Source organism: Mobula hypostoma, chromosome 15, assembly GCF_963921235.1.
Source record: "Mobula hypostoma chromosome 15, sMobHyp1.1, whole genome shotgun sequence".
Lineage (NCBI taxonomy): Eukaryota > Metazoa > Chordata > Chondrichthyes > Myliobatiformes > Myliobatidae > Mobula > Mobula hypostoma.
In genome coordinates, this window is record NC_086111.1 from 21,781,302 (window position 1) to 21,797,442 (window position 16,141).

A 16,141-nucleotide genomic window follows, 5' to 3' on the forward strand; every position below is an offset into this window, starting at 1 on the left:
CATTGGTATAGACAGATGGCTGTGGAAGCCAAGTCATTGGGTATATTTAAAGCGGAGATTGATATATTTTGATTAGTAAGGGTGTCAAACACTATGGAGAGGAGAGTTAATGGGGCTGAGAGGGATAGTAAATCAGCCATGATGGAATGGTGTCATGGACTCCACAGACCAAGCAGCATAATTCTGCTCCTGTCTTATAAAATAAATATAACTAATCATAGTTATTTTACAATTAGATTCCCAGTTTTCAGAGCATTCCCTGACTCAGCTTATGACAAGTACTATATATCAAGGAAAAATCACCACATTGGAAATAAAATGCAAGAACAACACATCATCAAGCAACAATATTGTATCAATTTATTAAACAATTCTATGTAAACCAATGGGGCAGAGTCTCACAGGAAACAAGTGGCAAATATTCAAATCAAATGGCTTAATTTCTCGTCTTTGTGATGAGCTTTTAAAAAAAATCAGCCCACGGTATACAACTCCTGTAGTTTCTGGTCTGAATTACACTTTGCAACAATACTAATGAAAGTGGACTAGAGCCAAAGGCTCACTTGCATAGTCTTAAACACCATGTTAAGACCAGTCTGTAGTGGGCAAATGGGCTTTGAAATGGAAATGTTGCAGTTACAGCTGGAGGGTACATTAACTTAATCAGAACAAAAAGGAGTCCACATCCATGAGCCTGCCGGAAAATGGGAAACTTCAGAAGACACTAGTTTGATTAAATCCAGGCACCTTAATTCTGAGAGAGTATAGGTGGTATTTCTGCAATGCAATCAGAGCACGTAGTAAGGAGAGCCCAGAGTGGGGAAGCGTCTTGACTGGTGGGCAACATTTAGAGGGCAATGCATTTCTTATTTCAAGCAGCTGATGAATTTGAATCATCAAAACAGTTTTTAAGATCTTGGAAGTGCTTCTCAAACTCTATAGATGCTGCACTGAATTAGTTGACACATGGTGGACAGGAATAACTTATTGGAAAATACCTTCCCTTCCTCTCCAAGTGACACTTCAGAAAGTTTTCTGGAACGGAGAGAGCATGGACTCACTGCTTGTGCACCAGTATAGCATGCAATGGTTCCAGTACAATGGCCATTAAGTTGTCTTTTAAATCCCTCTACTGCTCTGCTGAAGGTACACTATGGTGATAGACAAGGTAATGGCTTGTACCTTGCTCTCAAGTCGCTGCAGCAACGTTCTTGATTTAAGTGCCTCAGACACAGCATTTATAGCACAATGCCTTATGATCATTCCTAGCACAGCCTACTTGGCCAAACAGCACCTCCTTTTAAAAGCCTCCATTATGATCCCTGGAAGCACTCTGAATGTTGCAATTATAAAGGGTCCTCCTTACAGAATGACAGCAGTCCTTGTAGCAATACATTTCACCCCACTCATAATCAGTACAAGGATCCAGACACAAGATACTTTATTCGTTTGTTCCCAGTTTTCTTGGAATCCATTTTATTTTGCCAAATATACAACACGGAACACCACTCCTGCAGTGCTCCTTTTCCATTCATTGCTCGTTCTGTTGGCCGTCTGTGACACTTGATACTGACCCTTGGCCCTTGTTCACGTCACTGATGCAAACCCACTGGCCTTCCACTGATTCTTTCCACAAGCTGACCTGCGGAGACAAATTGGTAAAAGCAAGGTGCAAGGTTTGAATTAGGCAGCAATTCTACCAACAGCACATTGTGCTTTCCTAGCTGTGGCACACTGAGTGAGGGGCTCCGAGAATGCTACACATCAACCATCAAAAATTTAATGTTTGATCAAAAATGTCCACAGGTTTTTAAAAAAAAATGTCAGTATTACTGACCACATTGCTGTCTGATTCATGTTAATCCAAAACATCTTCTAATGTACTTAATGAAGTAAACCTACCATTTAGCCGCTATGCGATCCTGGACCAAATCCACATGGTTCATTTCTAACATCCTCTAAACCCTTCACTGCTAAAGCCATTCACTGTCTTGCAGAGCCAGAGGCCCAGGATCAGTCCTGACCTCCAATACTGCCTGTGTGGAGTTTGCAATATCTCCTTGTGAATGCTGTGTTTACTCCCACATCCCGGTGAACTGCAAGCCAGTACGATAATTGGCCACTGCAAATTGCCAGCAGTGTGCAGCTGAGTGGCAGACCCCAGAGGGAGTCTGAGAGAAAAATGAGAACGAGAGAAAAATAAATTGGAATTACTGTAGGATTAGTGCAAATAGGTAATCAATGTGGATGCAATGGACTGAGGCGCTGTTTCCTTGCTGTATGGTTTTTGACTCAGGAGTAGTTGGATTCAGGAAATGGATGCCATCTGAACACCCAATTTAAATCAGAATTTTGCTGACAACAATCATTTACAGTTCATGATAAACAAGTAAAATGTGAATACACATGGAGAAAGAAGCTCTATGTATACAGAGCCATTCACAATCTTAAAATGTGCGAAACAGTTTACAGTCCACGAAATTAAAGGAAATTCAGCCAGAACTTCAAGAAGAGAACTGTTCCATAAGTAGTAAATGGAATAATGAACAGATTATATGTTTTCGTGACGATGATTTGAGAGGTAAATATAGTACATCTTTGACTGACTCCTAATACATCGTGGAATTTTCTATATCCGCATGAAAGGTAACACCTCCAATAACACAGCATTCTTTGAACAGTGTATTACAATATCAGTCTTAAGACTATTGAACCTACAAGATGACTTCGTTCAGTTAACCCAGCAAAGGCACTATCCAATATAAGAAGTCAAACGGTCCTAATGGAATCCATGTTCAATAAGAACTGGTGCAGAGTTAATTATTTTTGGAAGCTTCAACCGATGCCAGTGATATTCTCTATTCCCAAAGACACTCTCCTCAAACTCATATTGACGGATGAGGGAACAACAGCAATTAACTTCTTGTGCTGCCCTCAACAATTTAATAGCTATTCACTGCCCACTTTGAGAAAACGTTACTGGCATCTCACTGGTATCTTCAAAAGCAAATCTGAGAAAGCACCACCACCTTTGAGAACTAAAACCTGAAAGAAATGCAGATACATAAAATAGACTGAAGATGTACGTGATGTGAGAGGAAACCAGCAGGCAGTGAAATGTTTCCTATAATCAGTACCAATCATCTATTCCTCAAAATGTGATTGACCACCCACATCCCCGTCCAGGTTCACCTTTTTTATGTATAGTGTGACATTTTTTTCATCTGTCAGAGACTGAAATGGTTTCAGTTGTTACGAGAATACACATAAAATTAAGATGTTTGCTGGCCTGGGCTAGCATCAGTGGCATCAGCAGTTGGTCTGCCACCTGCCCTCAGGGGAAGGAGAGATAAGGAACAATGGAGCAGCGTCTGGAGATGTGTAATGAAGGGATGTGGGAGAGGGAGCTGTCTGGAGCGGCTCCCCCCTTTGAACCCTGAACTGTTTGAAGTGATGGACAGGCGATACCCCAGCAGGGGGATAAAAAGGGACAGGTTCGCTAAGACAGACACACACGCCACCCGAGGTAACGAGACCCTGGAAGCGGTGCGCCTCTCACGAGTGGTGAGAAGTACCGGACAACGCACAGGGTGGAAAGGTACGATCAGCGGGAACCCGGTGTGTGTCCGCCCTTGCCTGGGTGCCGGGTTCACTGCAGAGGATCGACCGCATCTGGAGGAGGGGTCACAGTCGGTGACCTCAGGTGACATCACCAAGGACCCGCCCAAAAGCTGTTTGTGAGCCATCTCGCTGGTCTGTGAGCCATCTTGCTGGTCTGTGAGTGAAGCCGTTCTGAATGATGAGTTGTTCCTATTCTATCTCTCTCTTCCCCCACGTTGTCCACCGCCATGGCAACGATTACTGCGAACTGAACTACTAAACTGGACTGAACTTTGAGTCATTTTGAAATTGGTCATTTACCCCTAGACAACGATAGAGCTTGATTGATGCTGTTATCTTAATTCTGTGCACATGTGTGTTTATCATCACTGAACTGTTGCATTTATTATCCTTTCGATTACTGTGTTGCTTGTTTCTTTAATAAAACTTTCTTAGTTCTAGTACTCCAGACTCCAACTGAGTGATCCATTTCTGCTGGTTTGGCAACCCAGTTACGGGGTACGTAACATAAGTGGGGTTCTCGTCCGCGATTTTGAACGCTAAATTTGGGACGGAGTAAATTGATTGGGTTAAAATTCCCGAAAGAAAGAAAAGACAAACAGCAGAAATGGAGGTTGAGGAATTTATAAAGGCGCCGACCTTGGAGGCATTAGAGGATGCCAGGAAATCGGAATTGATAGCTGTGGCAAAACGGGTGAATCTTGCTAAGGTGAAGTCGACAATGAGGAGAGAGGAGATACACAGAGCTATTGTAGAGCACTATGTATCTAAAGGTGTGTTTCCCCAAGGTGAGCTGGGGGAGGTGTCTATTGAAAAACCTGCTGGAGACGCGGTACAGGTACAGCTTGAAAAACTGAGACTCGAGCACGAGTTCCGGGTACGGCAGTTAGAAAGGCAGGAGAAAGAGAGAGAGGTAGAAAGGCAAGAGAGGGACAGACAGTTGGAGAGAGAAGAGAGAGAGAGGGACAGACAGTTGGAGAGAGAAGAGAGAGAGAGGGACAGACAGTTGGAGAGAGAGGAGAAACAGAGGGAAAGGGAATTTGAGCTGGAGAAGTTAAAGATAAGGGCCGAGCAGGGGCTCGTGCCGAACCAAGGTGGAGGGTTCCGGGCGACCCAGGAGGTTAGGCTGGTTCCCCCATTTGACGATACCGATGTGGATCGGTACTTTCTCCACTTCGAAAAAGTAGCTATAAGTCAGGACTGGCCGAGGGATAAGTGGGTTGTCTTACTTCAGAGTGTACTGAAAGGGAAAGCCCAACAAGCTTACTCCGCTTTATCCGCGGAAGATGCCCAGAAGTATGAGGTGGTGAAGGAGGCCATCCTCAGGATTTATGAGTTGGTCCCGGAGGCATACCGGCAGAGGTTCCGGAATGCGAGGAAGCGGTGGGACCGCACGTATTTGGAGTTTGCTCGTGAGATGCAAACATATTGTGAGCGTTGGTGCGCCTCGAAAGGGGTAGAGGGGGATTATGACAGACTGCTGCAACTGATTCTGATTGAGCAGTTTAAAGGTTGTGTCCCTGAGGGTATGAGACCCTACCTCGATGAGAAAGAGGCAGCCACGTTAGCCGCAACTGCTAAGTTAGCGGATGAGTATGCGTTGACGCATAAAATGAAGGTTGCCCCGAGTAAAGGCTACCAGAAGGGTAGTCAGGACGGCGGGGAGAGTCCACCGGAAAAGTCAGAAAGTAAGCCGGGGACTAGTGAAAAGGATAAGGTAGACCGGGAGCAGTCTGGTAGGAAGTCTCCTGGGGTCGTCTGTTATAATTGTGGGAAAGTCGGACACTTTGCGTCCAGGTGCTTTGCCCCAAGGAAGGAGACGGGGAAAGGAAAAGCGGAAATTTTGAATGGCTGTATCGAGCTGTTAAGCGAACCGCTAGGGAAGGACAGGTCTGAAAAAGTTCAGGAAGGGCGCGAGAGGTTTATCTCGGCCGGATTGGTGTCGGTGAAGGAGAGGTTAAAACCAGTTCCAGTGCGGATCTGGAGAGACACGGGAGCGTGTCAGTCACTAATACTGAAGAGTGTATTAGAGTTTAGCTCAGAGACCCAGACTGGGGAGGTAGAGGTCAATGGTGTTGGGGAAGGGACAGAGTCAGTCCCTTTGCACCAGATACATTTACAGAGTAACCTGGTCTCTGGACTAGTCACGATCGGGGTGAGGTCCGAATTACCGATGAAAGACGTGGAAGTCTTGCTCGGTAATGACATCGCCGGAGGAATCGTGTTCCCAGTCGTGAGATTGACGGGTCAGCCTGCCAGCATGGAGGCCCCGCCCGCGATGGTGAATTTGGCTGAAACATTTCTGCCAACCTTGTATGAGACAGGGTGTAGTGAGATAAGAGGTAGTGAGGGAGCTGGGACGGACGTAGCAGTAGCCAGGAAAGAATTTGTGCAGACGCAGGAGCGAGACGAGGGGCTGATGGTTTTTGCCGAGACAGCTCTCTCTGACACAGCCTTGACAAGGGAACTAGTAGGCTATTGTGCGGATGAGGAAGTGCTAAGGAAGAAAGGGAAATCAAGTACAGCATCCGCAGATGAGGAGTGGGGGGTGGTGCAAAAGAGTTATGGGGATGAGGTTTTTAACATGGCCCACGAGGTACCCCCCGGTGGACATTTTGCGGTGCTGGAGGAAACAGTTGGTGGAATCATGAAAGAGAGTTACCGGCTGCCCAGGGGGAAGAATGTTATTGATCATGACCGACGCGAACTGAGACGGTCACCGGCTTTTGATATGCTAACAAACCTAGTCGGTGTTAGCGTGGAAATCAATGAAGCTAGGGGCCCCCTGCTAAGAGGAAAGAACCATTTTGAAAAGATTAGGATGGGATCGGTCAGATGGGAGAAGGCTACTGTTTTGGCCAGGTCTACTGATAAGGTCTCTCCCTTAATCCCCGAAGGAGTAATTAAACGACTCGCACCCATGTGTTTGATTGTCCCGAGGAAATGCAAAGAACTGGGACGTTGGGTGATTGTGGTTACAATAGGGCGGCCAAGTAAACAACACCCATATTTTTCGAGTAATTCAGTGACTAAAGGGCCGATGAACACAGAGGTGTGTATTGGCAATTTAACACGGCTGTCTGAAGCCAGTTTGATAGTGAACCTTGAAAAAAATGAATTCGGCCACACGAGAGTCACTTACCTGGGAATTGTGGTGACACAGGGGCAGCTGGCAGTGATGCAAGCTACAGTGCAGGCTATCGCTGACCTCCCAACCCCGACAGACAAGAGGGCCCTCAGAAGGCTTTTGGAGATGGTGGGGTACTGCAGGAAGTTTTGCAATAACTCTGCGGTCAATACCCGTCCCCCTCCTACTAAGCCCTTGCGAGAGAAAATTGAGTCGGAATGGGACGACCCTTGTTATTGTGGTCCGGGACAAAACCAAATGAGAGGTTACATTGGTCGCAATTCATCAGTGTTTTTGGCCACTATGAAGTTTGCTGAGTTGGAGCCTGGTCTAAGGGATTATTAATAACACGTGTAAAAGGAACAGAAAATGTGATGACTGTCTGTCAAGGTGTTGACAGCTTCAAATTCTCTGTATTAGCTAAATAACTGTTAAAGATGTATATTGTGTATGTATCAGATAATGTAGTCATGTTTGTAATTTTTACCTCCCGGTAAAAATCCTTAAAGGGGGGAAGTGTTACCAGAATACACATAAAATTAAGATGTTTGCTGGCCTGGGCTAGCATCAGTGGCATCAGCAGTTGGTCTGCCACCTGCCCTCAGGGGAAGGAGAGATAAGGAACAATGGAGCAGCGTCTGGAGATGTGTAATGAAGGGATGTGGGAGAGGGAGCTGTCTGGAGCGGCTCCCCCCTTTGAACCCTGAACTGTTTGAAGTGATGGACAGGCGATACCCCAGCAGGGGGATAAAAAGGGACAGGTTCGCTAAGACAGACACACACGCCACCCGAGGTAACGAGACCCTGGAAGCGGTGCGCCTCTCACGAGTGGTGAGAAGTACCGGACAACGCACAGGGTGGAAAGGTACGATCAGCGGGAACCCGGTGTGTGTCCGCCCTTGCCTGGGTGCCGGGTTCACTGCAGAGGATCGACCGCATCTGGAGGAGAGGTCACAGTCGGTGACCTCAGGTGACATCACCAAGGACCCGCCCAAAAGCTGTTTGTGAGCCATCTCGCTGGTCTGTGAGCCATCTTGCTGGTCTGTGAGTGAAGCCGTTCTGAATGATGAGTTGTTCCTATTCTATCTCTCTCTTCCCCCACGTTGTCCACCGCCATGGCAACGATTACTGCGAACTGAACTACTAAACTGGACTGAACTTTGAGTCATTTTGAAATTGGTCATTTACCCCTAGACAACGATAGAGCTTGATTGATGCTGTTATCTTAATTCTGTGCACATGTGTGTTTATCATCACTGAACTGTTGCATTTATTATCCTTTCGATTACTGTGTTGCTTGTTTCTTTAATAAAACTTTCTTAGTTCTAGTACTCCAGACTCCAACTGAGTGATCCATTTCTGCTGGTTTGGCAACCCAGTTACGGGGTACGTAACACAGTGTACTGAGCAAACATTTAGAAACTGTGCATGAAACAGATTGTTGTAAAGAGCTAAGATATTAAATAAAATATTGATTTAAAGCATACAGATGAAAATACCCTTAGCACCAAAGAACTAAATGTGTGATATTGGCAGAATACAACTGCAGAAACCTAATGTCAGTGGAGTACTCAAAGTATTCCAGTTCAGTGAATTGTAGACAGATTTACAGACTATCAAGGATGAAGTGACAGGCCTGAGTTGCAATACAAGCATTAAGATTATTTATTTGATATACATCAGATCAGTCAGACTGTGCTATGGACCATCACCTAAAATCAAGGTAACAATTTGGTTTAGCTCATGAATGACAACTTCAAGATTAGTCAAATCAGTTCAGAGTCCAATTTTAAAACACACTCAATCATTCCATGAATTCTATGGGACAGGCCAGTAATGAACCCAAAGGACAAATATTCTGGGTAGACCATAATGGTATTCTCTTAGGAATAGGGTAAGAGTTGTGTACAAACTTCTTAAAGAGCTTGACAGTCTAGATGCGAGGAGGACATTTTCCCTGACAGAGGAGCTAGGCATCGGGTGACACAATCTGAGAATATAAGACTGAGGAGAGGAGAAATTTATTCACGCAAAGGGTTAGTGAACTGATGGAATACTATACCTGGAGGATTATGAAGCTCAGCCATTTTATTAATTCAAAACAAAGATCAATAGATTTTATGGGCATTTAGTGAATCACGCAGTGTGAGGATAGTGCTGGGAAACGGCACTGAGTGGAAGATCAGTTGTGATATAATCATGGCACTTAGGAGGCTTTCAGATATACACATGAATATGTGGGTACTGGAAGGATATGGATCACGTGCAGCATAAGAAATTTAGTTTAATTTGACATCATGTTCAGTGCAGATACTGTGGGTTGTAGGGCCTGTTCCTGTGTTGTATTGCTCTTATGATTTTGATAAATGGTGAAGGCCTGAAGGGCTGGATGGGCCACTGTCGTCCTATTCATTAACATATCAAATACAAGCAATGTTACCTTGTTGTCACCTCCAGAGACCGCCAAGATATTGCCAGTGATGGACCAGCTGACGTGCCATACTACATCATTGAACTTGTGCAACAGTTTGTGCGTCCATGTGTTCCCAGCAGGATCATCACAAATCCAGATAAAAACTCGGCCATCCTATGGGGATTAGAAATAATAGAAATGGAACCATATAGTCAACATGAAGGCTATCCAGATCATCCTGACTACAGTGACTTGGAAACAGTTATCCTCCTAGCTCTTTCCACACAGCCAGGCAGTTTACATCTAAATACATATCCAATTTCATTTGAAAATTAGTACAGATTCTGTTTTCCAAGCTCACTCAGGGCAAATAATTCTACATCCCATCAGTTACTCTTGGCAAGTATCGTAATTCTATGGAGATGAAGGGAGATCTTACAGAGGTGTACAAGTTTATGAGGGTATAAACAGGGTGAATGCCTGCAGACATTTCCCCCTCAGGTTGGGTGAGACCAGAACTAGAAGTCAAAGGGTGAAAGATGAAATACTTAAGAGAAATCTGAAGGGCAATTCAGAGGGTCCTGTGAGTGTGGAATGAGCTGGCAGCAGAAGTGGTAGATAAGGGTTCAATTGTAGCATTTAAGAAAGGTTTCAATAGGTATGTTAATGAGAGAGGCATGGAGGGCTATGTTTCAGGTGCAGGTAGACGGGACTAGGCAAAAAACCATGCTGGCAAGAACCAAAGGGTTTGTTTCTGTGTTCTATGACTCTAATGACACTTCCCATATCCGATACAGAGAATAAATTCATTCAGGTATCAAACCATCACTTTTACAGTCAAGGATTTGAATGTGTAAATCAAAATTAGCACTATGATCTGACTTCAAAAATCCTAATGGCAAATTAAAGTACTACAGGGTGAAAGATAAATCTACATCAGAAAAGGAGAGATAATACTAAAATACAGCTCAAAGATTTCAAGTGCAATGGTAATATTTTAGGCGAAATCTTAAGAACAGTCTTGATTTATGCATCCATTTTCAATCACTGCTTCATCAATTCCTTGCTCTAACCAAGGAGTTGCTCCATTCTGTGCACTAGTCACATATGGATAAATAAATTTTTATTAGAAATGAAAAAAAAATAACAGAATCCTCATGCAACTAATCTCTCTCTGCTTGAATTCAAAACAAGGGAAAAAACATAGTTATCCACTCTGAGTGTTTCACTGGAAACTAACAATTTACCTATTACAGAGCACTGTGAGCCCATTCAATCTATAAGGCCCATGTCAGATCCCAGCAGGACAATCCATCACTCCTGATCCCCTTTCTCCCTCTACCTCTACAACTGATTCTCTCTCACACACCCATCAATTTCCTTCAGGTTCTTTTGCTACTTACCAAGGTAAAGGGGCAATTTATAGTAGACAATTAACTTGCCAGCACCCTTTTGGGATATAGCAAATTTCTATAGATGTACGTGGCCAGCATTGAACGTGGCATCACCATCTGGTATGGAAAGGCCATTGCACAAGACTGAGAAAGTTGCAGAGTGTTTTAAACTCAATCAGCTCCATCACGGGCACCAGCCTCCCCACCATCGACATCTTCAAAAGGCGATGCCTCAAAATGACAGCATTCATCATTAAGGACACCCACAAACAGGACATGCTCTCTTCTCATTACATCCATCAGGGAGGAAGTACAGGAGCCTGAAGACATGCACTCAATTTTTTAGGAACATCTTCTTCCCTTCTGCCATCATAGTTCTAAATAGTCCATGAACATGTGAGTGAGTGAGTGTGTGTGTGTGTGTGTGTGTGTGTGTGTGTGTGTGTGTGTGTGTATATATGTGCATGTATGGATTCTGGTTAACTGAGACACATCGTGACCAGTACATTGAAGTAGTGAAACCATTTCATTTTCACTCCCAGCCATTTCTGGTATCTCAAAGCCTGAATGCTTGAAACCATATTGAGCAGAACAATTCTAAATCATCCTACTGCTTATTTCCTGACATCGATCAGTGACAAAAATCACTGCTTTGTGAACAAAAGTGCATGCAACTGATGCTATTTAGAAAGTTCGCTTTAAGCACAGTGTAGTGTCTAACAGCCACACAAGTTCTCGTAACTGACACTATTCCATAGTGTCCCAAATTAACAAAGGGAATCCCAGCTATTATCTCGATTAGTTTTTGTTCTTTAAATGTTGTCCCAAATAAGCTGCTGTCCCGATTAACCAGTGGCTCAATTAACTGGAATCCACTATGTACATTTTACACACACACACACACACATATATATATATATAGTGTTGGCACGTGGCCAAGTGGTTAAAACGTTCGTGTAGTGATTTGAAGGTCACTAGTTCAAGCCTTGGCTGAGGCAGCATGTGTCCTTGAGCAAGGCACTTAACCACACATTGCTCTGCGACGACACAGGTGACAAGCTGTATGGGACCTAATGCCCTTCCCTTGGACAACATTGGTGGTGTGGAGAGGGGAGACTTGCAGCATGGGCAACTGCTGGTCTTCCATACAACTTTGCCCAGGCCTGCGCCCTGGAAACCTTCCAAGGAGCAAATCCATGGTTTCATAAGACTAACGGAGCTCCTTTCTATTCATGTCTGGTCATTCATACTTGCTCAGTAAATATATGAAGGAACAATGACTTGTCAGTGTACTCAAGACAAATTTATTAAGTATGTGCAACTACTCAACAGGTTTTACTAGCTCACACTTTATTAGCCTCATGAACTGGCATCTTTTGAAGAGAGGACACACCATTCACTCCAAGAAGTGCAATGTGCCCATTCATCCATCTCTGAACACAAAACAAATTGCATCTACAGTATCTCATCGGACTGACTTGCTCTTTGCTGATGTCCAAGTGGAACTGTCTGTCTGTACATCTCAGATGTATTATGCTTACCTGGGAGCAACTAGCAATTGTACTTGTGGGAAGCCCTATAGATGGAGCCCAGGCAACATCTCGAACCCAGTCACTATGGGCTTCAAGCTTTTGATCCTCTTTCCATTGACCTTCCTCCTCTCTGAGAAAGACAAAAATACGTTACTGAAGCAGAGTATTTTAAAACATTACCAGAAGCAAAGGTTCACAGAAAATATGTTGTGCACAATTTACTGGGAGAATTCCTGGGATGTGCAGAATACTTCAATGTGTAAAACAGCCCAACATGCTACTTTGAATTGTGATGACTAACTTTGACAATGAGCTGAGGGAGAATTAAGACAGAGCACCAAAATATTGCCAAGTGCTTGGTCTTAAGGGGTTCTAAAAGAGGAAGAATGAGGAAGCAATGCTTAGGAGGAAAATTTCAGGGCTTGGGATCTAGAAGACTGGAGATATACCTTTCAAAGAATGTGCTAAAAACTAGATGCAATTCAAAGTTCATTCACCCAGATAAATCACTTTGAGAAAGGACTGTCACTAGGTGCATTTATCATAATATAGAAGTTATGCTGAAGGGAGAAAAATCAGACAAAAGCAGCTCCCTTTGATGAAGTACAATTCACTGCTGGTAGGGAGCACATAATCTCTCACATAATTTCTATCACCAACACCACAACTGCAACGGTATTGCAGTAATCCTGGTGTCACCGTAGAAAATGCTTTCCTTTACATAAAGCCAGATTTGAAAGAACTTCATCTACATTATAAACACAAGCATTTCCACAGATGCTGGAAATCCAGAGCAATACACACAAAAGACTGGAGGAACTCAGCAAGTCAGACAGCGTCTTATGGAGAGGGATAAGCAGTTGACATTTCAGACCCAGAGCACTTGTCAGGACTGGAAAAGAAGGGGGAAAAGCCAGAATAAAAAGGTGCAGGACAGGGGAAGGAATACAAGCTGACAGGTGATAGGAGAAGACAGTGAGGACGAAGGAGGGAGGGTGGAGGAGGGAAGGATCAAGTGACAAGCTGGGAGGTGATAGGCAGAAGAGGTAAAGGGCTGAAGAAAGAAGAATCTGACTGGAGAGGAGAGTGGACCATGGGCGAAAGGGAAGTAGAAGCACCAGAGGGAGGTGAGGAGAAGGGAAGGAGTGAAGGTGGAGCCAGAATGGGAAATGGAAAATGAGAGAAGGCAGAAGTTAGAGAAATCAATGTTCAGCCTGTCAGGTTGAAGGCTACCCAGACAGGATATGTAATGTTGCTCCTCCAACCTGAGTGGCCTCTTTATGGCACTAGAGGAGGCCATAGACCAACATGTCAGAATTGAAATGAGAAGTAGAATTAAAATGGGTGGCCACTGGGAAATCCCGCCCATTGTGGCAGAAGGTCCTCGACAAAGCGGTCCCCCAGTCCATGTCTGGTCTCACTATAATAGTTGTTTATGCTGAAGCATTTCATCTGCCCATCATTATGAAAACCTGACTAACACTTCTTATCAAGATTTCCAATGACAACACATATAGAAATAACCATGAATGGCAGAAACAAATTATAACCTGCAATAATCAGAATTATTAGTCACAGGCAAATCTATTAAGAGTATAGAAAAGTCATACAGTGCTGGTCTAAGGAAACAGATGGGCTTCTAGGTGACTGCTTTGAGAAGGTAAACTGGTCTGTGTACAAAGACTCAGCAGCCAGCCTGGATGAGCAGTGCGGTCACTCAAGTTGGGTATGATGATCTCCTGAGGGATTGTCTATTGGTGGGTCCTCAGGTGGCCAATCCAGGATCCATATAGTTAGGGTCAATTGTGTGTGACTTTGCTGTTTGATGTGGGGAGGCTGATGCACGGGCAGCTACCACACAGTCCTGGACAGATTGGGGTCAGGGTCCAGTAGCATGGAGCACAACATGACAGGGAACCTTTCACTGCTGTTGTGATGTGTCATCATCTTCTGCCAGCTCCACCTTTGGATTGCTCTTTGTCTGGAAACTTCTTAACCTTATCGGCGTGGATGACCCGTACAGGAGCAAAGCATCAGAAGGCATCGCTTTCAGGATCTCAGGAACTTACAAGCCTCTCTCCCAAGACATGTCCTGGGAAAAGAGGATCATAGTAGATGAGTACGTCACTACCATCACCTACATGTTTTATCAGGAAGTGTGCTGAGGACTGTGTACCACAGAAGACAATCTGGCTGATTCGAAACCGGAAACCATGGATGAACAGGGAGTCTCACTCGCCTCTGAAGTCTGCAGCATTCCCTGACCTTTTCAAGAAACGAAGATATGATCTCTAAAGCTATCAGAGATAGTATCAGTCCAAAATCGAGTGTCAGTTACGCCGTCAGCTGCAGCAGAGCTTACATACTATATTGGGTTACAAAATGAAGTTGGGCTGCATTGCTGACAACAGCACATCCTTTCTAGATGAGCTTTTGAACAGAAGCGAATGGGTATGTCACTACCCACTTTCTAGTCTCAAATGCACCTGAACTTACAGATACAAAAATCAGTTGTTCGGAGCTTGAACCCTCAGAAAGCATCTGGCCCAGATGGTGTCCTGGCCGTGTGCTTAGATCCTGTGTAGATCAGCTGGCGGGGTATTTGCAGACAATTTTTCACCTCGCTTTGCCTCAGGCTGTGGCTCCCTCCTGGTTTAAGACAACCACTATCATCCCAGTACCAAAGAAAAACAAGATAACGTTGCTTAATGACCACAGCCCAGTGCCTCTGACATCTACCATCATGAAATGCTCATGGTATGCATCAACTCCAACTTTCCAGACAACTTTGACTCACTGCAATATGCCTACTGCTGAAATCGGTTAAAGCAGACACAATCTCTTTAGTCCTACACTCATCCCTGGAGCATCTGGGCACTAAAGACACCTACATTAGACTACAGTTTATTGACTATAGTTCGAGGGAGTGAACATCCACAGCTTGTCCTAGTCTAACCACATTGGTGTCATGGCCAAGAAAGCTCACCAACATCTCTACTTCCTCAAGAGGCTCAAGAAATTTAGCATATCCTTACCAATTATTATTGATGCACCATAAAAAGCATCGCATTTGGATGCAGAATGGCTTGATATGGGGCAACGGCTCTGCGTGTGACCACAGGAAACTGCAGAGTTCTGGACTCCACTCAGCACAGACCACCCGTCCTTCAATGAACACTGTGTACACTTCTCAGTGCCTCAGTAAAGCAGCCAATGTAATCAAAATACTCTACCCAACATGAACATTCTCTCTTCTCCTCCCTCCCACTGGGCAGAAGATACAAAAGTCAGAAAGCATGTATTAATAGGCTCAAGAACATCGCTTTGTTATAAGGCATTTGAATGGACCTCTTGTACAATAACTTCCTCACTTTCTAGGGCTCAACAACTTATGTTCTCAATATTAATTAATTTTTGTATTTGCACAATTTGCTGTATTTTGCTCATTGGATGTTTGTAAGTCTTTGTGTTGTTCTTTATTGATTCTATCGAGTTTCTTTGTATCTACTGTGGATGCCTGCAAGAAAATGAATCTCAGGGTATTCTGCGGTGATGCACACAGTATATACGCTGTTATTAAATTTACTTTGAACTTTTATAAGATGGAACTGACCTTACAATTTACCTCATTACAATCCTGTACTTTATCATTTACCTGCACTGTACTTTTTTGGCAGCTTTAACACTTCATTCTGCATTGTTATTATTTTATCTTATTGTACTCAATACACTGTGTAATGATTTGATCTGCATGAACAGTATGCAAGACGTATGACAATAATAAATCAATACCAATAGAAAGATCATTACAACAAAATTTCTTCCAACTTGCATGTCAACCCCACATGGAATCAAACTAGCTACTGTCTGAGTACAATGCAGAATCAAACTAGTGCAAGTGTTGTGTTAGGGTGGATAGAGAAGTAAACTACAGTGATTTATTTAAATGTCAAGAAGTGAAACATTGTCACTTGATGCACAACTCATTGGAAAACTTACTTAAAATGTAAACTACATTGCTGATGCAAAAAGCTAATTTTCATGGCACTTCAGA

The 16,141-nt window shown here is 43.8% G+C and overlaps 1 protein-coding gene across 1 annotated transcript in view; it reads right to left on the reverse strand.

Annotated features, from left to right (window-relative positions):
• Positions 1 to 336: 336 nt before the first annotated feature.
• sec13 (SEC13 homolog, nuclear pore and COPII coat complex component) overlaps positions 337 to 16,141 on the reverse strand; it is a 60,994-nt gene continuing 45,189 nt past the window's right edge. Inside the window, exons 7-9 of the mRNA XM_063068379.1 lie at positions 12,097 to 12,217; positions 9,189 to 9,335; positions 337 to 1,642 (exon numbers count right to left, since the gene is read on the reverse strand). Coding sequence (XP_062924449.1) covers positions 1,532 to 1,642; positions 9,189 to 9,335; positions 12,097 to 12,217 — 379 coding nt within the window. The 3' untranslated portion in view covers positions 337 to 1,531. The remainder of the gene's footprint in view (positions 1,643 to 9,188; positions 9,336 to 12,096; positions 12,218 to 16,141) is intronic.